The sequence below is a fragment of the Podarcis filfolensis genome (assembly GCF_964270895.1).
Source record: "Podarcis filfolensis genome assembly, chromosome: 13".
Lineage (NCBI taxonomy): Eukaryota > Metazoa > Chordata > Lepidosauria > Squamata > Lacertidae > Podarcis > Podarcis filfolensis.
The window spans coordinates 18163346-18190081 of NC_139615.1; the positions used below are offsets into that span (position 1 = coordinate 18163346).

The window sequence follows — 26736 nt, forward strand, 5'->3', positions numbered from 1 at the left end:
TTTCAAAAATTCTAGAACCACCAGAAACCAGATTGGTGAACGGCTCAAGCTTTTGTTCTGGAAGGGTTGAGGTGCTCCACAACCAGCAGTGGAAGACAGTGCGTTCTGTTTTCTGGAATCTGCATGATGCCCAAGTAGTGTGCAGGGAAGTTGGCTGTGGACCTGCTTTGTCAACCGAAAAAGGACCTCACTTCGGAAGAGGACATGGCCCCTTCTTGTGGAAAGATAAAGCCTGTTATGGGAAAGAAGCTGCTCTCAGATACTGTCAAAAAAATGGCATGTTGCATAAAGTAATTTTTGAAGACTATTTTGAAGACTATTGGGAAGATGTTGGTGTTGTGTGCTCAGGTAATGGGTGTGAATGCATTAAAGGGTGCCATACTGTGGACATAGAAATTGGGTATAAGTTAAATCAGTCTGTCACTTTTGTTGGCAGCATATTGGTATTGGTAGTCATGAGAAGGGAGAAGAGATACAGTCCACAATGCATCTTTCCTTTTCCCACATCCCTCTCTCCTTTTGTGCTGATGTCTGACGCAAAATCTAATCTTGTAGCTCTTATACTTTCAAAGGGTGGATCTTTGAAATTTAAAGGGTTTTTTTTAATGCAGTGGTGGGGAACAACTGACACACAGGCCATATGCCCTGCAAAGGAGAGTTTCCTTATACAGGCCACATCATACAGGTTTTTGCTTGGAGGGAAACCTGCTAATGGAATCAATAGTTTTTCCTCAAGACTAAATGCTGTGTTTGAAAGATTAGGGCACAAGGAGAAGGGGACGACAGAGGATGAGATGGTTGGACAGTGTTCTTGAAGCTACCAACATGAGTTTGACCAAACTGCGGGAGGCAGTGGAAGACAGGAGTGCTGGCATGCTCTGGTCCATGGGGTCACGAAGAGTCGGACATGACTAAACAACTAAAAAACAACAACTGCACTGTGATTCCTGTGTTGAAAATGGCTCCCACCGACTACAATAGGCCTTGAATAAAAGCCTCTCATTTGGTGTAATAGCAGTCCCCCGCCCCGCCCCCACCAAGGCTAAATGTGCCACAAAGGGCAATTTTTGGGTTGGGCTGCAGCTGAGGAGTGGAGTCATCCTCCTGTCCCCAGGAACTACAGCTTGGAGCTTGAGTGACTATAGAAAAACTTTAGCAGAGAAGGTTAAACCAAATGGTTTGTGTGTAACTGAATTGACATATAAGAAGAACAGGAGGCACTGCTTCTGGAGTTCCTGCTTGTTGGGTTTTATATTCCAGGCCACATATTTCAGGTTTGAGGTCAGGGACCAGGTCTTGTTGCAAAGACTAGTCTTTGATTAGCTGCGCGGCCTCACTTTTGTGTTTGAGCGTGAACAGCCAGCTGTTGCGTGAGTGGTCATCAATCAGAACCAGAGCATATTTGGCTCCGCCCATACTGGTCACGGACATCGGCCCACACAAATCTGCATGTACTAACTGAAAAGCCTTAGTGGTCACCCTCTCAGGCCTTGGGTATGTGCACATTTTCACCTTTGCGTGTTTGCACGCCTGACAATCAAGAAACTTAGCACATGATTTCATTTTGCACCCCTCAGTGCACTCTGGGATCTTCTTCACGGAACCCCATGATACGTGAGCCAGACGTCGGTGCCAGAGGTGGGCACACGCATCATGGACTGGAACGTTGGCACACTGTGCTTGAGCCACCTCCGTGTCATCTGGACCTGCAAAAGAAGCTTCTAGCACAAACAGCCTGTCTTTACATTCAACACTGACTAATTGCTGTCCATTCTTAGAAATATAACACATATTATCCTCAAAACACACTCTGTAGCTATCAGCAAGAAGAGCACTGACAGATAGGAACGCGCAGGACAGTCCTGGAACAACAAACGCCTGTATCGAATCCTGTAAGAAAGAACAAAACAGTGAGCCAGACTGCGTGAGAGCATGTTTAGTCCCATCTGCTAAACAAACAGTTTCCCCAGAAGATACAGAGGTGCAGTTCTCCAGGAATCCACCAGAGGGCACGAGATGATGAGAAGCACCTGAGTCAACCACAAAGGTCAGCACAGCATCCTGTTGACAACTCTTGACCGATGCCATAGAGGCTGCTAAATGTTTATGTTCAGAGCCCTCTCTGCCAGCTGCCTTCGGCTTTCCTTTCCCACGTTTCAAAGAGCCCTTTATCTGGTTGCTATGGGAGATGGCCTTCGGCTGTTCCTGTGCCTCCACTGGACATTCTCTCACAAGATGGGAGGGGGCACCACAGCGATAACAGCGACGTGTAGCAACAGCTCTCACAGCTCCCTCTTCAGCCATTCCTTTGTTCCCTGCACCCCCGCCTTTGGGTGCACAGCCTGGGCCTGCACGCTCCCCAGCCCTCTGGTTGTGGGCCTCTACATCATGCGGCATCTCGGAGACAAAGCAGCTACTCCCAGCTGTAACTTCAGGAACATGGCCAGCAGCCTCCACCGGGCTCTCGGCTTCCTCCCTGCTCTTGGCTCCTGCTGAGCTTTCACACAGACTCCTCAGCACCTGCCAGGCAGCCTAAGCTGACTCAACACCTTCCAGGTGGGGCAACAGCAAAGCGTCCACGCTTGCTTTCAACATGCAGAGCTCTCTCTGCTCTCTCTCACTCAGCAGAGCCTCCAGGTCTGCTGCACCATCTCCAACAGCAGCTTGCATGGGTGGGGTCGGCTCCTTCTGGACTGGACTCCAGAGCCCTGTGGCCAAAAACCACCCCCTTGCTCTTCTGGCCCAGATTTGCCAGGTCTGGTGGCCTGTGAGCTTTTCACACGGGACATCATAACAGCCCTGGAGATCAGCCATCTCCTTCCCCGGTGCTTCCTTGGGGCTTTGAAGTACTCATGCGTACTGGCCGGCTCCGAGGAGAGGCCTCCGGCGACTCTTTGCAGCACACAGCTTGCAGCCAGTGAGACTCCCTGCTTTCCTTACAGGCAGAGCCTTAAAGCTGGTCTTCCTCCTCCGGCAGCCTAAAACAGCAGCTTTTCGGCTTTTCAGCTTTCTCAGCACACAGCACATCAAAGCAGGCTTTCTCTAATTGCGTATCACTGCCATCCATAACCTGAGATGATTTATTGCTCAGATAAGCCTGGCGTCCAGCCCGCTTTCGCTGCGCAACCTCTGCCAGGCTTCGGCATTCCAAAGTCCACATTCCAATGCTCTGAGCAAAAGCAGAGTCCAGCAGCGGTCAGAGAAAGCTGCTGCCTTCTGTGCTTCTTCAGTGTGCTTAAACAGAGTCTCACACAGAGCTTACTAGTAACTAAAAGCAGTTTTATTACAGCAGAAAACTATCCATTGTCTATCACAGCAAGCAGCATCGTGAAAACACGTCCGCTCCTCTCAAAAGCGAAAGTAGAGAGAAGACAAAGAGCTGAGACTCTCAGAAGTGACGCAGAGTCTCTCCCCACCCCACAGTAGGCAGGACGTACACTCTGAGCTGTTTAACCCTGTAAGGTCAGGTTCTCCTCACAGCTTTGCCAGAAGTATGTGAGGGGAAAACAACTTGACTCAATCTTATATTTCCTTGACATCTGATGGGAGGGTGTTCTGCATTTTAAACCCAAGGTACGATTGTATTAAATAATTCATGGAAAGGGTGATGGTGTTTATTTAGGAGGATAATGTGGGGGGCAGGGTAGGTGGCTTAATTCTCAACCCCTCTATTTCATTCATTAGATCCCAAATTATAAACAATGTTATGACAGCTGTGCCTTTCAAAAAACAAAAAACAAACAACCCTCTTTTTCCCCATCAGACGTTCGCCTAGTGAATGGCTCAAGTCGCTGCTCTGGGCGGATTGAAGTGTTTCACAACCAGCAATGGGGGACTGTGTGTGATGCTGGCTGGGATTTACAGGACGCCCATGTTGTGTGCAGAGAACTGAGCTGTGGAAATGCCTCCAAAACATTTGGTGGAGCCTTGTTTGGCCAAGGATCGGGTCCCATCTGGCTGGAGGGAGTCAACTGTACGGGAGAAGAAGCGTCCCTGTCCATATGCCCAAGAAAGTCATTGGCAGAGCACAGATGTGATCACAGCCAGGATGCAAGTGTGGGGTGTTCAGGTAATGTTGTAGGAGAGGTTTTGTTTAGTGTATCCTGTGTAGAGCCAAAGACCCAAAGTATTTCTAGATGAAAGCTGGATAGATTCACTCATCTGGTGGCAGAAAATCGTTGAGAGAGAGAATGGCAGGAATGTTTGGCAGGTACTCAGATAGAAAATGCTAGCTCTAAAACTGGCATTAAAGGTAAAGGTAAAGGTACCCCTGCCCGTACGGGCCAGTCTTGACAGACTCTAGGGTTGTGCGCTCATCTCACTCTAGAGGCCGGGAGCCGGCGCCATCCGCAGACACTTCCAGGTCACGTGGCCAGTGTGACATTGCTGCTCTGGCGAGCCTGCACCAGCGCAGCACACGAAACGCCTTTTACCTTCCCGCTATAAAGCGGTACCTATTTATCTACTTGCACTTTAAGGGTGCTTTCGAACTGCTAGGTGCGCAGGAGCTGGGACCGAAAGACGGGAGCTCACCCTGCCGCGGGGATTCGAACTGCCGACCATACGATCGGCAAGTCCTAGGCACTGTGGTTTTACCCACAGCGCCACCCGCGTCCCAAAACTGGCATTAGTTCCTCCTAAACAGGAGCCTACAGTTGGAGCATTTATCCATCAATTCTTCCTTATGCTTAAATCTCCATATATCCATTAAGTTAAGGTTTTCTACTAAATTGAAAAAGGTAACGGGTAGTGTCCCTTCCTCTGAGTCTATTGTCCTATCCATATCCAGGGAGACTACCCCATTAGTATCTCACATCAGAATTATTTTCAGATCCATATAATCAAACAGTTTTTCCTCTAATATTTTGTAGTATTCCGATTTTCTTTCATCATCTTTAAAATTTTGCTGCGGGTCGTATTTGTCATTTACATAAATTACCACTCCCCTTTGTGTGTGTGTGTGTGTGTGTGATGTTATAAATTATTTTCCTAATCTTTTGTTTATTAAGACTCTTCTGTGTTTTTTGCAACATGTCTTCCTGAAGACAAATTATATCCAAATTTTGTTTTATTAAAATGTGTTCTATTTTATTTCTTTTAAATTTATTATTCAGTCCATTAACATTCCATGTCAAACGTTTTGAATCCAATCTTATAATTTATATACACTTTATGAGTCTTTTTGTTTCTCTTCTTCCTGTTTATCTCCTCTATCTTCCAGGCCTGTTTCTCCCTCAGTATATTCCCTCCAAAACTGACTTGTCCTTACATCTATGCTTTTCCCCTTTGTATGAAAATGAGTTCCCTTCCGGAAATTCCCACCTGTACGGTATATCATTTTCTCTCAATGCATCTGTCAGGAACTTATAGTTACTTCTCTTCTTTAACAATTTGGTCAGAATCTCCTTCAAGATTATGATGTTTGTATTGTTAATACACACTCTTTTTTCATAGTTCATCTATAGTATCCTACCTTTCATCTCTCTTGAATTGAATATCACCAGACAGTCCCCTGGTAGTTTTTTTTTAGCTTTTGCGTAACTTGATTTGATCATGAAGGCTTTATCCAATGAAAAGTTGACTTCCTCTTCTTCAATTTCTTACCAGCCTGCTATTTCTTTTATTATTTTGGCTCTTCTCCTATATATCCTCCTCCACACTCTCTGGGATCCCTCAAAATCTCAAAGTTGATTCTTTCTGCTGAATTTCCAGCACTGCAAATGAATCCCATACAGTTTCCTGCATCATACTTAATCCTACCGCATCTTACTTAGACCTCTCATGAGGTCTTTCAGCTCTTTTACCCTGTTTGTTTTCTTAGTTGTTTCTTCCAGGCCTTGTGTCTTTACTTTTAAATGTTGCATGGGTTTTCCTAGTTCTAAAGTTTTTGTTGATAATTCTTTGATTTGTCCAGTTAGGTCCACCACTGATTTTGTATTCTGTTCGATCTTGTTTTCCATCCTTTCTAATTTCTCCTCCAGATTCTTTGCATTATCTTTTATATCTTTCCTTAATTCAGAATACATTTCTGAAATTTCCATTTTGGGCTTTGATTCTTGGGTGGAACCTCTTCTCATCTGGGCTGGAGTTGTTCTTTGTCCCACTAGGGGGGATAAAAGGGGAAATAAAAAGGAGGGTGGAACTTTCTCTTTGGCTGTTTCTATGTGCCTAATGTTAGTTTCTCTTTGCCACTGAGCAGTTCTTTGGAGTCACAGGACTCTGTTTACATTCCACACATTCCAGAGACAGTCCAGGCTGTTGAAAGTCTCACAGGAGAGGAGACGGATGTGACGTTACTGGTTTCCTGTTCCTTTGTTCCTTTGGTTCAGTTGCTCTCTGCTCTCACAGGGAGAGGATGTATTTTTCTTTGCTCTGCGTAGCTTAGTAATAAAGCATAGCATGTAGCCATAAATCTCATCACTTCTGCTGCTTTGGAAACTCTGCTGAACGGGAATGTGCCTGAGGCCTCATCAAAGGCTCAGGTCGTTAATTATTCGTCGGGGGCAATTCTGGAGGAAAATGAGCTTTATCAGCTTGGCCGAGCGGAGATCCCGACACCTAATCCAAAATGGAGAGTCTGAATAAAAATCACACAAAGAGAGGGGGGCCCCAAACCCCCACAAATATTATACCCATATGAAACATGAGTTTTCAGCTTCTTCCAAGCCCAATCCTCTCGCCCTTTGAGGAACTTTATTTGCAGTTAAATCTCTATCCTCGACCTGTATTTCAAATAACCAAGACTGCAATAAAAAGAAAGAGGAAGGGGAAGGCAAAAAAAGGTTTATTTATATATCCAAGTTGCCAGTGGAGTTGGTCACCTCTGGCACATTCATATGAGATGTACTCTCAAACAAGTTCTTGAAGGTTGTGCCCAAGGATTTCGAGAAGATGACTGCACGAATGGAGAATATGCCGGCATCATGTGCTCAGAGAGTACCATAAAATAGCCATAGAAACTGACTACACCAAGAAACCCGATTAATATGACATTGTATTAAAAAGAGCTATTTTTTATCATTCTTAAGACAAAAATCTAAGAAAGTGTTATAGTTGTGGATGGGGGACTTTGGATAAAGAATGATGCTTCATGTTTTGTGAGAAATGGTGCTTCAGAGTCTGTTCATTCCAGCCCTAAAGTGAACCCAATTAAATTATTTTGAATTATCTGGTAAACTGCAGTCTTATGAGAAGGTTAAACTGTTGAGATGATCATGAGTTTACAGCGGTACCTCTGATTACGTACTTAATTCGTTCCGGAGGTTCGTTCTTAACCTGAAACTGTTCTTAACCTGAAGCACCACTTTAGCTAATGGGGCCTCCTGCTGCTGCTGCGCCGCCACCGCACGATTTCTCTTCTCAACCTGAAGCAAAGTTCTTAACCCGACGTACTATTTCTGGGTTTGTGGAGTCTGTAACCTGAAGTGTATGTAACCTGAAGCGTATGTAACCCGAGGTACCACTGTATATGTATGCCGCTGTATGCTCAAAGCAGCTCACAACCACAAATAGAGTAAAATATAACAGCATTTCAAGGTAAAGCATTCATGGTTCCCCCACATCTCTCTCCCTCTCCCCCCCCTTTTCCCCCAACCGCACAATGACAATGACAATAGTGTTCTCATACCGAACATAAACAAATTGTAAAAAAGGCTCCTACATGATGAAATCAAGGAACCTCAGTAGAAAAACCATGTAAATGCAATCCAGTAGTTCAACATGTAAAACAGGAATTGTGAATAACCGTTATAGGAATTGATTATAATCAGCTTTAATATTTAGAAAATATTTAATTATTTAATATAGAAATTAATAGGGGCTAGGTAATGTATATGTAATAAATCTTTATAAGGAGTTTGGAAATTTTTACCCCTGGTTAAAATTTCATGTTTGTGTATAATGGGAAATGTGAGCAACAGACAAAAATACTAGCTGGAAATGCCAGCATGGCCACCTGCCCACTTGTTGTGCCTCAGCCTAAATGGAAGCCAGGAAGAATGAGGAACTGGAAGGTGGAGAAACAAAATTTCCTTTAATCTTTACAGACCTCCAAACCATCAGATTGGTGAATGGAACAAGTCCCTGCTCCGGAAGAGTTGAGGTGCTCCACAACCAGCAGTGGTTGACCATGTGTGATGAGGGATGGGATCTGAACAGTGCCAACGTTGTCTGCCGAGAAATTGGCTGTAGCCCTCCCTTGTCAGTCCCAAGAGGAGCTCATTTTGGAAGAGGACATGGTCCTGCCTGGTTGACTGGTGTCCATTGTCAGGGAACAGAAGCTACGTTCAAGGAGTGCACGCCAAACAACTGGCAAACGAAAGACTGCAGCCATGGAGAAGGTGCTGCCGTTGTGTGCTCAGGTAACATAAATGCTTAGACAGTAGCTGAAATTTGAATCATGACTGTTATGCCAAAAGTTGGCTTCTCTTGAGCTCTGATCATCCTTTGAAGGGGCAGAGGGGAGGGTGAGCCTTCCTCTTCTTGTTGCATACTCTTTTCTGGGTCTCATCTAGAACACAATTCACAACATTATATAGGTTCCTACAGTGTTTCTTCTAGGCTTTGTTCTGCCTCCTGCATCATTTTTGTCCTTTCTGTTCGCTTTTGGTTGGGGTGGGGGGTGGAGACCTGAAAGGACACCATACCAGTTTAATGCAATGGCTGAATTTGAAATAACTAGCTATTTTAATATCCAAAAAACCTAATTACTATGGACATTTTACATATTCAGTGGCTATTTCTGCCCACAACTCTTCTGGGGGAGGGTGTACAAGGGGAAAGAGTGCCCTTCCAGGGACTCTGGGGTGCCCTGGGAGTCTCGCCACACTTACTGCTAAAATAGTAAAAACTAGTGAAGAAACAAAGGGGGGGGTAAGAAATTCCTCTGCTGTGCTGAAATTTTGAATATATCCAAATGATGGCGATAGCCATAGCAAGGAGGAAATTACTGCCCTTCCCTCCAAAATTCTGGAATTTTTTTAAAAATCATTTTTATTAAGTTTTCCATTTTAACAATCCAATCAAATCACATTGAATGTTCTAAATTATACAAATACATATCAAATAGTCCAAATATTCTGCCTAAACTATAATTTTTTTGTTGGGACTGTTGGCTATTTGCAGTTTAGTAGTGCTGCAGAGAGCTTGCTGGGGAGACCATGCATTAAAAAGGGACTCAAAAATAACTTAAACAAGGTTTTCGTAACAAAAACAAAAACTCCTTATACACTAAATACATCAACAACAAACCAGACCCAACCACCAACCCATCCCCCAGGGTAATGGGAGAACTAGGTGCTGCTCCTTATATACTATACCCAATTGCTGACACAGCTTGATTAACACAACTCAGCAGCACCTGGTATGTTTCACAGCTGTAAGACTGGGTCTCGTTATTTGCCTTGGCCCTGGCCCTTAAAGACATACACAACTTGTGAAATAATAATGAACCTTCACATTTTAAAGTGACCATTCAACAGGGACTTCCCATGCTTCAAGTTTGGGGGGGGCGGGCTCTGATCATCTCATATCTCTGCTGCCTTGGATAGTCTTTCCAATAGTTCCTTTAAATCTTCCTGTTGTTAACCTTCCTTCTTTCATGGCCTCTGAGTTGTTTCCACAAGCGAGTTGAAATAAGCAATGATGTGTTTCGGTGTGGATTTTATATGTATGAATCTTCTCTATTGTTGCAGTATCTCCTCACACGCTGGTGTTTGTGCCGAATCAATCCAAAAGTCATTTCGCTGCTGGCAGACACCATCTTCTCCCAGTTCCGATGAAATCAAATCTCGGCCTTTGCTCATTAATTTTCCCAGACCGGTTGCATCAAACATTAGCCTTTCCAGGGGAGATTTACCAAATCGGACTTGAAATACAGATATAATGACATATTAAGAGCTCACCTTCCCCTATGACTATTTATAACTCTGCAGCTCGGTCTTATTCCCTCATGGCGGATTTCCAAATTAAAAAGTGCGTCACATCTCAACATTCTAGGAACCTGTCCAAAGTTTTTTGAAGTCTCTCCAGCGGTTAACGAGATCCTGCTTCTTTCTAAAATCAGCAATTGGAGAATCTTTTATCTTCTTCCAGGCAATTCAAAAAACAAAAGCTTTAATTATATAATATTGTTATTTCCACACAGTTTATATCAAAATTCTGGAAATTGGGGGTTGGGGTGGGTGTCAAAATGAATATTTAGCTTAGTACAAGGATATTTTTAAAATGAAAATGATGCCCCCCTAGTGAGAATCAACAGGCAAATATCTATCATTGTTGAAGAAGTGCCCAGTTTCAGGCATGACTTCCAATAAACAAAACACTTCAATAGATTCTGTTTCGATGAGCTCTGATAATTAGGGGCAATAAAAAGGAAGGGTGAGGAATGTGAGAGGTGGAGATATAAATCTGTCTTTTTTCACACCCAACAGAGATCAGATTGATGGGTGGTTCAAATATTTGCTCTGGGAGATTTGAGCTGCTCTACAACAGGGATTGGTTCACCCCATGTCATGACGATTTGGACTGGAACAGTGTCCAAGTCATGTGCCGACAACTTGGCTGTGGACCCATCCTGTCAGCAGCATCAGTAGCTAGTGAATATAGACCAAGTTTTGTGCCAGAAAATAAGTTCACCTGTGAGGGAACAGAAGCTTCTCTCAACTACTGCCAAGGAAGATATGTCCCTAGAAGAATGTGCCGGGCTTCCTATGCACATTTTGAATGCTCAGGTAATATTAATTTCCTCGTTTGTTTTTTTATTCTATTTAAAACTCGCTTCCTATGAAATGTCTCAAATCATTACAGCAATCAAAACAATGAAAATGTTTATGTATAAAACAATTATAATATATTTGATTAATAAAGCAATTCAGTATATAAAAAAATTTCAAATGCAACACAGGATTTAATGCTTTAATGTTGAAAAAAGAAAGACTTTAAATGTTGAAAAAAGAAAGACTTTAATAGGCACCAAATAGGCAATAGAGATGGCGCCTGTCTGATATGTCACAGGAGGAAGTTCCAAAGGGTGGGTTCCACCAGGCTGAAGGCTTTGTTCTTATGGACCTCCTGATCAGATGCTGTCTGCAGGAGACCTTCTCCCAGAGAGTGCAGTGATTGGGTGGGCATGTAAAGGGTGAGGTGATATCGCCTAACATGTGCCCTCTTGACCACTTCAGTTGGTGGAATTGGCACTACTACAGGTGCCACATAATACCCATTCTGCATCTGTAAGTACTCAATTGTTTAGTGTGGCAGTGTCTCCCTGCCTATTGAAATCCAATTGGCGCCTTCACTGTTCTCTTTCCAGTGCCTGTTAAAAACACTTTTGTTCAGACAAACCTACCTAGGTGCTTAGAAATGCTGGTGTGAATTTTAATCTGTTTGAGTCTCTTAGGTTTTGTAGGTTTTTGATGTGTTTCAATTTTTTCCTGATTTTATAGTTTTATCTCTTTGTAAACCACTTTGAAGTTTTGTACACTATAAATTTTATGAAATGAATGAATGAATGGTCATGGAAATGCAGCTCATTCTAAGTAGGATCTTTTGTTGTTGTTTAGTCGTGTCCGACTCTTCGTGACCCCATGGACCAGAGCACGCCAGGCACTTCTGTCTTCCACTGCCTCCCGCAGTTTGGTCAGACTCATGCTGGTAGCTTTGAGAACACTGTCCAACCATCTCGTCCTCTGTCGTCCCCTTCTCCTTGTGCCCTCAATCTTTCCCAACATCAGGGTCTTTTCCAGGGAGTCTTCTCTTCTCATGAGGTGGCCAAAGTATTGGAGCCTCAGCTTCACAATCTGTCCTTCCAGTGAGCACTCAGGGCTGATTTCCTTCAGAATGGATAGGTTTGATCTTCTTGCAGTCCATGGGACTCTCAAGAGTCTCCTCCATAATTCAAAAGCATCAATTCTTCAGCAATCAGCCTTCTTTATGGTCCAGCTCTCACTTCCATACATCACTACTGGGAAAACCATAGCTTTAACTATACGGACCTTTGTTGGCAAGGTGATGTCTCTCTTTTTTTTTTTTATTAAATATTTATTGAAATTTTCCACATTAATACAAAAAATCAAAAAAAGACAAAACAAAAAAGTTAAAAAAGACACATAGGGTTTACAATTCCATATTTTCAATACCATATTTCCCTGACTTCCCCACACCTCCCCTTCTTGTATTCCAATTCAAGATGTTAGTTCAACAAGTTCCTATCCCCAATTTTTAACCTTTTTATATTTAATTCATTTTAAAAAAACCCAATTTTAACTTATAGACATCAATATTTGTACCTCAGTGCTCAAATCTTTTTCTAAAGTCGACCCAAATTCCCTTCCACGAATTCCCCAATTTTCATACTAATAACCAAACAAAATTAAAAAAAAACAGATTATAATTGTACACCCTTTGGATTCCCAGACCCCACCCTCCCCTTTCCCGGTTTCGATCCTCAGCAGATGTCCATCAGTCTTAATCTACTATCAGCCTGGAGACCTCACGTCCGAGGCTCTTAATTCTCTTTCAGTTCCTCTCTGCCGGTTTTTTTGATAGTCCTTAGTATTAAACACCAAATCTCGGAGAAGCTCTGTCCCAATAAGGTCCATGTTTCTTCCAGCCAGACCTCCCAACTTAAAAGTAGGGCCCAAAAGTCCAATTGTCGCAAAAGCTCCAGCTTCCACTTTAGTCAGCTTTGTAATCCATAGGTCTTCAGATCTCCACGTAAGGAGATCTCTCCATTCTTCAATCTCCAATTCAAACCAGATTTTCATCATCCAGTACTTATTTTCCTTTGTAATCATCATGTCAGGCCTCTGGTTCGATTTCTTATTTTCCTTTGTAAGCATCTTATCAGGCCTCTGGCTCTCCTTTGTCATTTGCAAAATTACAGCTCCTCCTTCCTTCTCCTCAGGAACACCATATGTCTCCTTCTCCACACTTTCAAAATTCTCAAGTTTCTCTTTTTGTCCAACTGCATGGGCTTCCTGAATCAAATCCTTATCAAATTCAGTAATGTTATTTACTGTTAAGTTCAGAGTTGCAGCATTTGTAGCCAAAACATCAATTTGGCCTTGTAACTTTCCCAAGAGAACAAAAACTCTGTCCAGCCCAGCCTGAATTTCCCCTCCTCCAGCCATTCTTGTAATGTCCCAAATCCCCCTCTAGAGGGATTTTGGTAACTTAATATTCTTTCCAGTTCAAATCCAAAAGTCAAGTTAGTTTGTGTCAGTTCTTCCTTGTTTTCAACAAAATATAACCAAATTGCAACAAATATATCCAGCAGAGACAGCAGAAACAAAGTTCTCTTTTTCCTTCTTGACAGCTGATTTTGACAGCTGTCAAACTCTTCTATATCTCCTCAACAGGCTCTCTCGCGAATCACTCCTGGGTCCGGGGGGGGGGGGGTGGAACTTCAACTCTCAAAATTAGCTCTTATCCTCCAGTAAAATTACTTATACTTATATTGCCAAATCGTGAAATTAATATCTTTTATCCAATAAAGAAGAAGAAGTTCTCTCGACCTTAATTAACTAGTCCTTGCTTTAAATTTTTTACAAGACGGGGAGGCGGACTTCCTGTTTGCGCCTTCCCCGATCATGCCAAATTCAAAAGAAAATTTTCCTTTACAAGTCCAATTTCCGTACTACTCACGGGTTGTTACTTTTAGAGTCCAATTGTTCACAAGAAGAAGTCAGCGCTCTCCGACCATGGCACGCGGCTTCACTCCACAGGAGGAGCAGTCGACTCTCAGCACCGCGCCGCTCACCCCGTCCCCCGTTCCGAAGCCTTTAAAAAGGCTCCTTCGCAGGTCGGGGGGGCGCAAATGGTGCCCGTCGAGTCACCAGGTTCACAGGCTTCAGCGCCTGTGATTTCTGAGGGTCCCCGCGTCGCCGCAGCAGCAAGACCCAACTCCTGTAGAGCCGATTCCCTCCGGAGCTCGGAGGGAATCCGCCATTAGCCGTTCGCGCTAACCCGGAAGTCCGTGATGTCTCAGCTTTATAAGATGCTGTCTAGGTTTGTCATTGCTTTTCTCCCAAGAAGCAGGCGTCTTTTAATTTCGTGGCTGCTGTCACCATCTACAGTGATCATGAAGCCCAAGAAAGTAAAATCTCTCACTGCCTCCATTTCTTCCCCTTCTATTTGCCAGGAGGTGATGGGACCAGTGGCCATGATCTTCATTAGGTAGGATCTTTACCTGTCTTAAATAAACAGGCAAGGCCATAGATAACCAGCAAGACCATCCAGTAGGTACCCCTTGACGTATTTAATTAATCCTGCTGCAGCAGGTCTGTACCTTCAGGTCAAAACTCCTGTGCCGATCAGTAGTAGGACTGCAGCTATGAAGAGCCACTGGAGCCTAACCTAGCAAGATAGCAAATGAATAAATTAATACATTTATTCTGAGTGGGCTCTGCTGGAACCTATCCAAACTCTTTTGTTCCCTCCCTCCTCCATCAATCAATCCCCTTTTCTCCACTTCACTTTTGTTCTGACTATATTTCCCACAACAGTACCCTATGGCACTACAAATTGCTATGATGCATTGCTGATTGTTCTTCTTTTTATTGTTTTTATTCATTGATTGTATTGTTGAGAAAAACAAAAACCAGAACTGAAAAGTTAAAAAGCCTTTTTCAATCTCTGCAGGGATCAGATTAGTGAATGGTACAAACCGCTGCTCTGGGAGAGTGGAGGTGCTCCACAACCAGCAATGGCTGACGGTGTGTGATGATGGCTGGGATCTAAACAGTGCCCAGGCTGTGTGCAGGGAACATGGCTGTGGGGAAGCCTTGTTTGTCCCAAGAGGAGCTCCCTTTGGAAGAGGATGTGGTGCCACCTGCTTGGCTGGAGCCAAGTGTTGGGGGATGGAATACAAATTTAAGGACTGTGACCTACACTGGGAAACACATAATTGCAGTCATGGAGAAGATGCTAGTGTTGTCTGCTCAGGTAATTCTAGGTTGAGAGAAACTGGCAATACGTTCATCTTAATTACTACTATCTTCCCTTATAACGATAAATTCCTTCTTCCGCATATTTCTAGATTCCTTTTTATTTTGTTCCAATTTTTTTCATAATTGTCTTTTAAAATATTTATATTTTTGGTTGTTAACCAGACCCCCAAATATGTGATTTTTTAAAATGGATCTCTATTTCTACATTTTGTTGTAATTCTATTTTATCTTCTCTTGCTAATTTCTTTACTAATAATTTTGTTTTATTTTTATTCAGCTTAAATCCTGTCACTTGCCCAAATTCCTGTATTTTCTCTAATACCCTCAAAAGGGAATTTTTAGGATCTTCCACCATAATTACAAGGTCATCTGCATATGCTTTAAGCTTATATTCCTTTTTCCCTACCATAATTCCTTTAGTCTTATTATCTGCCCTGATATTTCTCGCCAGGACTTCCAAAACCAAAATAAATAAAAGAGGTGATAGGGGACATCCCTGATTTGTTCCTTTCTGTATTTTACATTGCTCTGTTACCACCTGGTTCACAATTAATTTGGCTTTTTGATCAGAATATATAGATTAAATCCCTTTCCTAAATCTCACCCAAAGTTGATCTCTTCAAGAACTTTTTTCATAAAATCCCATGAAACATTATCAAATGCTTTTTCAGCATCTATAAACATCAGGACCGCTTGTTTTTCATTGGAAGGGAGGGATATTAGTCCCTTTTTTGTACACCACTTTCTAGATTTTATGTTGTAGAACCAGGCACAACTTTAAATTGGCTGTAACTGCCAAATCTTTCTTTACTAGTATTTGCCAATACAGGAAGTGAACTCTGTAAGAACAATTCTTCTTCCTCTGGGCTCCAGTTCTCCTCTTTCCCTACATTCTTGCCTTTTCTTTTTTGGTTTCAAAAGTGGTGACTGAACTGACACTTGACTAATTTCATCCAATAGCCAAGGTTTGAATAACTTGCAATTCTAACATTCCAGAAACGTCATTATTTCAGCAGCATCTCAGGAATCAGCTTCTTTTGTGCTCATCCACTATACATTCTCATTTATATTCAGTAACATTATCTTAATTTGACCGGATTTTGCATCAGCAAAAAGGAATAATGGCACATTTCCAGTGGTGATGATTGTGTGCAGCAGAATGCATGTCGCATCTCCATAGCCCCATTCTTTTGCCATGAAAGTAGGCAGGTTTGCTCTGCCATTTAGGCCAACAGAAATCTATTTAAACATTTTGAGGAAGACTTCAATTTTGAAATTCAGGATATTAAAAGCTTATTTTTCCTCATTGTTTTCTTGAAAATGCTTTGCCATTGTGGTTAGTTGCATTGGCACACTGGTCCAGGACCATATTCCCTCATAATACAGTGGAACCTCGGGTTACATACTCTTCTGGTTACATACGCTTCAGGTTACAGACTCCATTAACGCAGAAAAAGTACCTTGGGTTAAGCACTTTGCTTCAGGATGAGAACAGAAATTGTGCAGCGGCGGCGCAGCGGCAGCGGGAGGCCCCATTAGCTAAAGTGGTGCTTCAGGTTAAGAACAGTTTCAGGTTAAGAACAGACCTCCAGAACAAATTAAGTTCTTAACACGAGGTACCACTGTACTTCTGTGGAAAGCAGGTGTATCTGAAAGTCATGTTCTCTCAGAGATGGTGTTTTTTTCAGCATGTTGCTCTGCAAGTAGAGAGGACACGCCCTTCCAAGGGATATGACTTCCAGATAGAGCATCTTTCCACTGATGTTTTCTTGGGGGAAATGGCTCTGGGGTCTTTTGAGGATGCTTCCACCACTTGCTGCAATGGGAAGAACAAGTTAAAGGTGTGTGTGTGTGTGTGTGTGTGTGTAAAAGAAGTAAGGAGAAGAGAAATATATTCAATCCTGCATTCTGAAATATAGGACCCCTTCAAATTTTAAAGTAATGGTCATCAGCTGACCAAAGGTGATGGCAGATCTGGACCCCATAGATAGAACCCTGTGCTTGTCAGGCACCTCCTCCTCCGCTGTGCACCCACCACTGCGCTCCCACCCACTCCCAACAACCACTTTCCATCTTCTGTTTTCCCTCTCCTCCCACCACCCCATTTTCCCTCTCCATTTAGCCCCCCTTGCTTCATCACAGCTTTTCTTCTCCCTGTTCTATGGCATCTCACCTTCTCATATTTTCCATACCCACAGAGTCTTGCTCAAATTCCATGCTGTGTTTGCAGCTGCTTCTTGATGGACAGGCTCTCTGCTTTGCAAGAGAGCAGCTGCAACCTCCAACCCAGTAAGCCATGCTGCAAAGGCAAGAGAGAGGTTCTGCTAGGTTGGCAGGGTCCAAGAAAGGGGCTCAGATGAGCGCTATCCCACCACCACTTGCCAGTTCAGAAAAAGAGAAACTCCAAGAGGGTGCAAAGCAGGACTGGAGAGGTTTGGAGGGCTGCATTTGGTCCCTGAGCCTGATATTCCCTATCCATGCTCTAACCTAGAACCCTTAACATTTCCCATGGAAGCTACAAAAAATGAGGAATTGGGAGGTGGAGGCGCAAAATGGACTCTAACCATTTTAAACCCTACAGACATCAGATTGGTGAATGGTACAAGCCCTTGCTCTGGAAGAGTTGAGGTGTTCAACGCCGGGCAGTGGGGGACTGTGTGTGATGATGGTTGGAATCTGAGCAGCGCCCAAGTCGTGTGCAGGCAACTCGGATGTGGGGAAGCCTTGTCGGTCAAAGAAGCAGCTCACTTTGGGAGAGGCAATGGCCCCATCTTGCTGGATGAGGTCAGATGCAAGGGGACAGAAGCTACCCTCCGCCACTGCCACCTACAGCCTTGGGGAGAACATAACTGTGTGCATGAAGAAGATGCTGGTGTTGTATGCTCAGGTAAAAATTACAATTAAGAAATAGTCCTTATCGTGTTTTTATCTTGTATTGTTATGTTGTGAACTGCTCTGAGATCTACAGATGAAGGGTGGTATGCAAATTTAATATATAAATTAATTAATAGGATCTATACAGTTGGGTTAGGGGGATGCGGGTGGCGCTGCGGGTTAAACCACAGAGCCTAGGACTTGCCAATCAGAAGGTCGGCGGTTCGAATCCCCGCGACAGGGTGAGCTCCCGTTGCTTGGTCTCTGCTCCTGCCAACCTAGCAGTTCAAAAGCACGTCAAAGTGCAAGTAGATAAATAGGTACCGCTCCGGTGGGAAGGTAAACGGGGTTTCCATGCACTGCTCTGGTTCACCAGAAGTGGCTTAGTCATGCTGGCCACATGACCTGGAAGCTGTATCCCAGCTCCCTCGGCCAATAAAGCGAGATGAGCACCGCAACCCCAGAGTCGGCCATGACTGGACCTAATGGTCAGGGGTCCCTATACCTTTTATACAGTTGGGTTAGAAACTTGTATACAAGTTGAATCAGCATGCCCATTTTGTCATCAACACATTTCCTTCAGCTCTGCTGCTGATAATCATATCAATGGAAGCAGGAAAGACCCTCTGTCTGCGTTTTCTTCCCCTCCTCTTTTGCACAGTCTTTCCTTCGCTTCATATGCACCACATTAAATAGGTTCAAACCATAATTTGTGAGGATTTTATGCAACATTCTGGCCTCTTCTCCATCTTTGTTATCCGTACTGTGGAGGAGAGCAGCTGAACTTGTATCTTATTAATTTTATCTATCAGTAGACTCCGTTTCAGTCAAAGCTATTTCTCATCTCAACAGAGATCAGATTGGTGAACGGTACAAGCAGCTGCTCTGGAAGAGTTGAGGTGCTCCACAACTGGCAGTGGCTGGCTGTGTGTGATGACAGATGGAATCTGACCAGTGCCCAAATTGTATGTAGAGACCTTGGATGCGGTGAAGCCTTGCTGGCTGCAGGAGGAGCTCACTTTGGAACAGGAAATGGTCCCACCTGGTTGTCTGGTGTCAGTTGTCAGGGGACAGAAGTTGCCTTCAAGGACTGTGACTTACAGTGGAGAACACATGATTGCAGCCATGGAGAAGTTGCCAGTGTTGTGTGCTCAGGTAATAGCTATACTGTGGCCTTGGAAACTGGCTGCAAGTTCAACTAGTAAGTCTATTTTGCCAATAGAAGGTTGCTGAAGAGTTCTGATGCTGATAGTTGAGCTGGGAGGAGGAGGAAGAAGGGCAGTTCACAATATAATTTTCATTCTGTGTCATTTTTGCTTTCTCTAGAAACAAAAGAAGTGTCCCAGTGCTGTTCTAGCTTTCTAGATAAGCACTAGGTGTGAGTAACATTCCCTAGAGGAGTTCTAAATCCAAATGACGTTTGATGTCCTTCATAGCCATGGCATCATGTCTGGAGCTGCATGCTCCTATACCCTTAAAGTGAATCCAATGCACATTCTTGCCTGCAAGGAATTCTGGGCACTGTAGTTTACCCTTCACAGAGTTACACTTTTCACCAGCCCTTACCAAACTACAGTGCCCAGAATCCTGGTATCTGGTGCCTTTAAATTCAACATTTCTCTCTCTCTTCCCACTTTCTACTCCCCATCTATTGATAAGCAAACATAGCAGAGCAGTTGGGTTGAACCCAGGAACTGGCACTTCATTAAACATTTTCTGTTGGTGGAAAGAAGAGAGGAATGGCAAATTAAACTGATGGACTATGCCGAAATGACAAAACTGACTGGAAAGCTCAGGAACCAAGAGGACAAAGCATTTAAAAAAGAATGGGGGAAATTTATAATTTATTTAGAAGACCACTGTAAGCAGATGAAAACATTAGCAGGATTTTAATCTTACTTGTGCTGTAACAAATACTATGGATAATATGGATGATATAAAATACAGATTATGAAATGATATGCAGTAGAAAGTGTTTATAATAGGATCCATGGAGGAGATGGGAGGAAGTCTCGAGACTCAGAGAAATCTCTTTATATGGATATGTATTTGGTTTTGTTATAAATTTATATTTGCAAAATCAAATAAAAAATTATTTTGTTATAAAAAATATGTCTAAACAAGCCTATTTAAAGATGTAATGCTGATGTGTGTTTTTAATATCCATGTTAACATTACATATTTTATTTAATCTCTGTTTAATGGTAACTTTTATTGATAATTTCAACGTATATTCTTTTTCTGATCAAGGGCTTTCAAATAACATTAAATAAAGCATAAATGAATGAATGAAACTTGCAGAATCAGAACCTGAGGCTTACGAGGTGCAGAGTGGGGCTCCCAGGATGCCTTAGGTTTTAGCCCCTCTCATTGCATAGGGAAAGCATTAGTTGGTGACAATAGCAGGCCCAGGACTCCCAATTCTTAACCCTTCTCTTTAACAAGCAAGATTCAATGCCACATATTTGTTACTATGTTCAACTCTGTCTCATCAGAGCTTTCACGTTTAGTTATTTTTTTGTCACATCAGAGCTCCGCCTAGTGAATGGCCCAAGTCGCTGCTCTGGGAGGATTGAGGTGCTGCACAACCGCCAGTGGGGGACTGTGTGTGATGCTGGTTGGGATTTGCATGATGCTCACATTGTGTGCAGGGAACTGGGCTGTGGAAATGCCTCCAAAGCATTTGGTGGAGGCTTGTTTGGACAAGGATCTGGCCCCATCTGGCTGGAGGGACTCAACTGTACAGGAGAAGAAGCTTTCCTGAGTGAGTGTTCCCAAAGTCCCTGGGGAGAGCACAGCTGCAACCACAGCCAGGATGCCGGTGTGGAGTGCTCAGGTAATTTTGCAAGACAAGTTGTACTTGATGAACCCAATAGGGGGGTTTAGATCTTTGAGATCACTGAAGTTAGGATCAGATTCTTAGTTTATTACTATCACCTTAAAAGAGCATCTTTAAAGTCTGGGGGCATTCTGGGGGTTATTGTTTTGTTTCTTATTCTGCTGCATATTTTTGTGTGTTTATACTATAAACCACCCTCTGATCCTTGGGTGAAAGGTGGCATGGAAATTCATTAAATACATAAATACGTACGAATACCATTGGCCCAATCCATTCCTCAGCAGGAAAACTGTGAAAGTTTGTAGGTCGTAAATCCTTTGACCCACAGAGTCTGTCACCCAGCCCTTCAGTTAGCCTGATTTACGACCTGGTCCGACGTTTATGGCCACCCCACCCACACGCTTCTTCTGCGCACTGCTGTTGTCGTTGCAGAGTTCGTACGCAGCATAAATGGCTTGGTCTGTGTCAAAGTGGTGTCTTCAATAACTCAACTTGACACCAGTGCTTCTATTCTACCAAAGGTGTTTATTCGGAAGCATAAACAAACAGGAAATAAACCGACAGAATCGAGCTGCATGCTTGCAGCATTCTGTCTCTCACAAAAACAAAACCAACTCTCAGAGACTCTCAGTAACTCTGCTGAACAAAAAGAAAAATGCCCGGATAATATGGGCAGGCACCCAGTGAATAAGAATGCCTCTGGGAGTGTTAACTCTAAACTGTCCAGAACCACAACAAAAAACCTACTGTGTGATCAGCCAGATCTCACCGGGATAATCCACGACCAGAAAGAAGAGGAATACCAAGAAGACTGGAAGAAATTTAAAGACTATTTGAATAAATATTGTAATATTAAAGATATGTAATCACTTGAAAGAATCAGTTAGGCCTAGGATTAACTTGTGATTAAATAAATAAATAAATAAATAAGAAAATGTGCGATAAGGAAAGTTAGGAAATATGATTATGACTGTGATATGGTTTTATGAAATAATGATATTGGAAACTGCTATATATAATTACTAAAAAAACTCAGATGGAAGAGATTTGAGGAAGTCAAGTAATATGTTTAGGAAGATGGATTTTGATCAATTAATTATGTTTTAGTTTATGTGGTGATTTGATGTATTTCAGGTTTTATGTTCTTTTTTCTTTTTCTTTTTCCCGTTTCATTCTTTCTCCTTTATTATTGTTGGCTTTTTCTGTTATGTTTATGTATGGAAAATAATAAATATTATTGGGGGGGACACCGTACTGTGTCCATGATTCCCAAGGAGGGTCCTGGGGACACCATTCTGCCTTCCTCCTGCTCCATGTTAAGTTGCTGGGTAGGAGCACAGAAAAGGGCCTTAGACAGGTTGAGACCATTGGTCCATCTATCTCAGTAGCGTCTACACTGACTGGCCATAGCTCTCCAAGATTTCGGGAGAGGTTCTCTCCCCATTTTACCTGCAGACGCCAGGGATTTAACCTGTGAGCTTCTGCATGCAAAGCAGATGCTCTACCCCTAAGCTATGTCCCCCAAACAAGAGGAGCCATGGAAGCAGTTAACAGATTAGGGAAAACAGAGCCAAGCATGTCCTACTGTGAGCAGACTGTGCACAGGGCTGTGTTTCCTTGGGACACGACTAGTTAGGAAAGCAAGGCTGTGCACCAGGTTAACTCAAATTCTGCAATAATAGTTATCCCCAACTGCACCTGCAATTCTCTGCTAAGTGGCAAGACCACATAGGTCCTACTGGATTTACTGTATTGGCCCGAATATAAGCCGCACCTGAATATAAGCCGCCACCTTAAAATTCTTCAGGCACTTACACCCATTCCATTTTACCATATGTCTGTTTCAGCAGCGATATCGTAAAGGCCAGTTTTGGTAAGGTTGCAAATTTAAGCCGCACTTTAACTTTTCACGGTCAATCACGAAAAAACAACTGACTTCCTGCACCAGTTTGTGGGCATATAGAGGAAAACAAAATAATGCAAGAGTGAAAAGTGAGCAGTTTGTAGGAGCCTTGGTTTTTTATTTGCAATGAATAAGTGACGGAGTCTTCCTTCTCCTGCTTTTACAGGGGACGCATCTGTCGAGGACAACATCCGCCTGGGAGTGTCTGCCTTGGTCTTGCTTGTCTTGGTGCTGATCGTGGCGGAGGCTGTGTACAGCTGGAGGAGAGGGCAGCTTTAAGTAGTCCTGACTGAACCATTTCAATGGCCAAGATCCTATCCTGAAGCATGCAAGGACGCTCCATGCAAAATCAGAAGAACCAGCTTTGTTTGCAAATAATGCCTGGCTTTCTGTTTTTGCTCACCTCTTCTCAATTTTATTCCAAGTAAGAAACTAGGAATCTTTGTGTGGAGAGAAATGTCCTCATGTGACGGCTCCCTGCCTAACCCTTTATTATAATGATAATAATAATAATAATTTATTTATATCCCGCCCATCTGGCTGAGTTTCCCCAGCCACTCTGGGTGGCTCCCAATCAAGTGTTAAAAACAGTACAGCGTTACATATTAAAAACTTCCCTGAACAGGGCTGCCTTAAGATGTCTTCTGAATGTCAGGTAGTTGTTTATCGCTGTGACATCTGATGGGAGGGCGTTCCACAGGGTGGGCGCCACTACCGAGAAGGCCCTCTGTCTGGTTCCCTGTAGCCTCACTTCTCGCAATGAGGGAACTGGTAGAAGGCCCTCGGCGCTGGATCTCAGTGTCCGGGCTGAACGATGGGGGTGGAGATGCTCCTTCAGGTATACAGGACCGAGGCCATTTAAGGCTTTAAATGTTAGCACCAACACTTTGAATTGTGCTCGGAAACTGGGAGCCAATGTAGATCTCTCAGAACCGGTGTTATGTGGTCCCGGCGGCCACTCCCAGTCACCAGTCTAGCTGCCACATTCTGGATTAATTGCAGTTTCCGGGTCACCTTCAAAGGTAGCCCCACGTAGAGTACGTTGCAGTAGTCCAAGCGGGAGATAACTAGAGCATGCACCACTCTGGTGAGACAGTTCGCGGGCAGGTAGGGTCTTAGCCAGCGTACCAGGTGGAGCTGGTAGACAGCTGCCCTGGACACAGAGTTAACCTGCACCTCCATGGACAGCTGTGAGTCCAAAATGACTCCCAGGCTGCGCACCTGGTCCTTCAGGGGCACAGTTACCCCAATCAGGACCAGGGAATCCCCCACACCCGCCCGCTCCCTGTCCCCCAAAAACAGATCTTCAGATCTACAACTGGAAGAATATGCAAATAGTCAATGACACCCTGGTTGTAGATTCTCCTAATTGGCCCATTTGACTCCTGCTCAGTGCTGGATTTACGTATAAGCGAAACAAGCTATAGCTTAGGGCCCCACTCCCCCACCCCACCCCATGAATAAAAAATCATTTTAAGTTAGAGATTAATAATTATTTCACTATTAATGTACTTCTTAATTGTATTTCAGTTCAACAATTACTTTGATAAAATACATATTTTGTGATATGCAAATGGCTTTAGATACCTATTAGGTCCATAAATTACCATATAGCATATATTCAACACAAAAAACAGCGACAGTTTGTTGTTGACAAAGGACAGCTGGACATATATAGGGCCCCATTACCTTCAGCAGCTTAGGGCCTCATCAAACCTAAATCCGGCCCAGCTCCTGCTGGTGTCTATGTTTTTCCATCATGTCATCCTGGCCTTCATCCTGTCCAGCTGTAGTCATGATGCCCTTCAGAAACCAAGTTGCATAGAACACATGAAAGGAGAGAGACAGATAGCTGTACATCACGGTACATCAGCTTCCAGGAATCTGCCCATGACTTTGGTTCTGTCACAAATGGTGTCAACCACTGCAGAATTAACATCAAATCTAAATGAAAATTGGAACAATCACAGCTTGATAAGGACAATAATGCTATGAGTCAGGGGCACCATCTGGGGGAGCGGGAGTTGTGGGCCCACCAAAAGCTTCAAGGAGGGTGCTGGGCCCCCTCAAAATTCCGCAGCAACTGTGCATACTTGCCACTCAACTGCTCAATGCCATGCACACTGTGTGGTGTGCGTGTGTCGTGCCCGCAAGCCACGTGGCATGGCGAAGCATTTTATCCGTGTGTATTAAATGCCTTTTCTTTCGCCTGCTGTTTACACACCAGACTTCTAAACAAGGGCTTTCCCTCACCTGATTGATTGTCCCTTTGGTTTCTGGAAGTCATGCCCCCTGAGTCCTCTGTTCTTAATATTCTTGATAACACTGATTGTTTGTCTCATGTTCATGTTTAGTACTCTACCTTTTATGAAACCCGCTTGGTATTATTCTATATGGTTAAAATGACTTTATTTGGTAAGAATAGATGTTAATATTTTATAATATACAGTCGACAATGAGCTTACTTCTGTATTTTTCTTTTGCTTTTTTGAGTATTAAAATTTCTTTCCCAACTGCCCATTCATTTAGGTGCTTTGTTAGTGGTTCACCTAGCTTGTCTGCCCAAGTTTCATAATATTCAGTCATCACATAATATTTAGATCTAGGTGCTCTTGGAGAAAACAGGTTTTCTGGAGAAGTAGACCTTGGAGGTTTAAGGTGAGGCAGGAACCAGATACTCCCTGGTTCTCTGTGTTGTGACGTGGGGTTTGTGATTTCAGCTCTCTTGACATAATATGCTGGAGACAGTTCTGTAGTAACACTTCTTTATTAAAGCAAACAAGACTGAGAACTGAGGAGGGGAGAGCTACATTTATAGGGACAGGGAATTAGCTAGAAAGGATACATTTTGGAGGGAACAATATCAGGCAATCACAGTCGTGCCTTTTGGAGGAAACCAATAAGACAGAGGATCCAAATACAGCAGCTTGAATGAACCAATAGTAGCTGTACCCTCTGGAACCAAAAGGCAGTTACTTTACCCTAATGCAAATACAGACAATAATAATACAGATATAAAATCCTTTGACTCAATACACAACACTCTGCTTCTAATATTTAAAATGAGACTCAATCTCATTCACCCAAACAGTGCTCCTAAGGATCCAATTTCCATTTGAGAAGACATCAGAAAATGTATGCTAACAAAGTCCAGGCTAAATAGTCACATCATTAGAAATATGCCCCTTTGTGGGCTCAATTTGTTGCTGATGTGGAATCAGTGCCCAGACAAGTCCTTTCAGTAGTATCTAATTTGACCTGAATCAGCAACTATCTGCTCAAGCTTCTGGCTTCTGGACTTGGGCAGGTTTCTTGGCCATTTTCCATACCAGATACATGCATCAGATGTAAGAGCAGCCTGAGGCTTCCTGGCCACTTGTTTTCTGCCTGAACTTGAAGCAACAATAATAATAAAAGTCCGCCTGTTAAAGCAGTGTATCTTACTAACTGAATGCAGGATTTCTCTAATCACTTAGAATCGTCCCTTAAGGTGTCCATGGCCTTAATACAGCGCTTTGAGTCTCCTGTAATTCCATGCAAACTTGAAATGTGGCGAAGGCTGAAGAATTCTGAATTCTGGGAAACACCCATTTTGTTTGGAAAAATAGCTCAAGTCTTAAGCTCGTGGTTTTTGGAGACTGAGGCTTCTCAATGCATGGAATATATTTAGTGATATCTCCAGAAGCCATAGACAGGGACCTTATGAAAGGGAGCATCCACCTCCTCTATAGAGGGTAGATCATGACCCACCTGTTTGGCAAGATGTAAGCGAGGGCCCTGATAAGGCTGTTAAGCAGCGGCAACAGGATACAGGAGCAAATGCATGGTGTTACTCAGAAAGAACAACTACTGCACCAGTCCATTTGCTCTTCTACTTTTAACTAATTAACTAAATTCAAATGACTCAATTACTAGACTTGTTGAAATAAACAAAAAATTACAATGTAAGTAGAAAACAAGATAATCCTCTGAAACACAGGTCAGCGGTGTCACTTCATTTTATGTGATATGCATACCAGGAGAGCCATCCTGCTCACCTGTAGGGAACAGGGTATGCGAAACATGATACAACTTGTAAGGACATGTGTGCATTAGTTGAAGCTCAACAAGCCCACAAATCACTTCCTCAAAAATACCTGGAAAATTACCTGGAAGAAGGGGTGAGTGAAGAT

The 26736-nt window shown here is 43.2% G+C and overlaps 1 protein-coding gene across 1 annotated transcript in view; it reads left to right on the forward strand.

The window, feature by feature from the left end:
- LOC310746442 (scavenger receptor cysteine-rich domain-containing protein DMBT1-like) overlaps nt 1-23087 on the forward strand; it is a gene marked incomplete at its 5' end in the record, with an annotated part of 40476 nt that extends 17389 nt beyond the window's left edge. The window contains 9 exons of the mRNA XM_083580156.1: nt 16-348; nt 3764-4069; nt 8046-8360; nt 10431-10730; nt 14641-14943; nt 17530-17835; nt 18675-18977; nt 20353-20658; nt 22731-23087. Of these exons, the coding sequence (XP_083436282.1) occupies nt 16-348; nt 3764-4069; nt 8046-8360; nt 10431-10730; nt 14641-14943; nt 17530-17835; nt 18675-18977; nt 20353-20658; nt 22731-22843 (2585 nt within the window). The 3' untranslated portion in view covers nt 22844-23087. The remainder of the gene's footprint in view (nt 1-15; nt 349-3763; nt 4070-8045; nt 8361-10430; nt 10731-14640; nt 14944-17529; nt 17836-18674; nt 18978-20352; nt 20659-22730) is intronic.
- Nucleotides 23088-26736: the final 3649 nt, after the last annotated feature.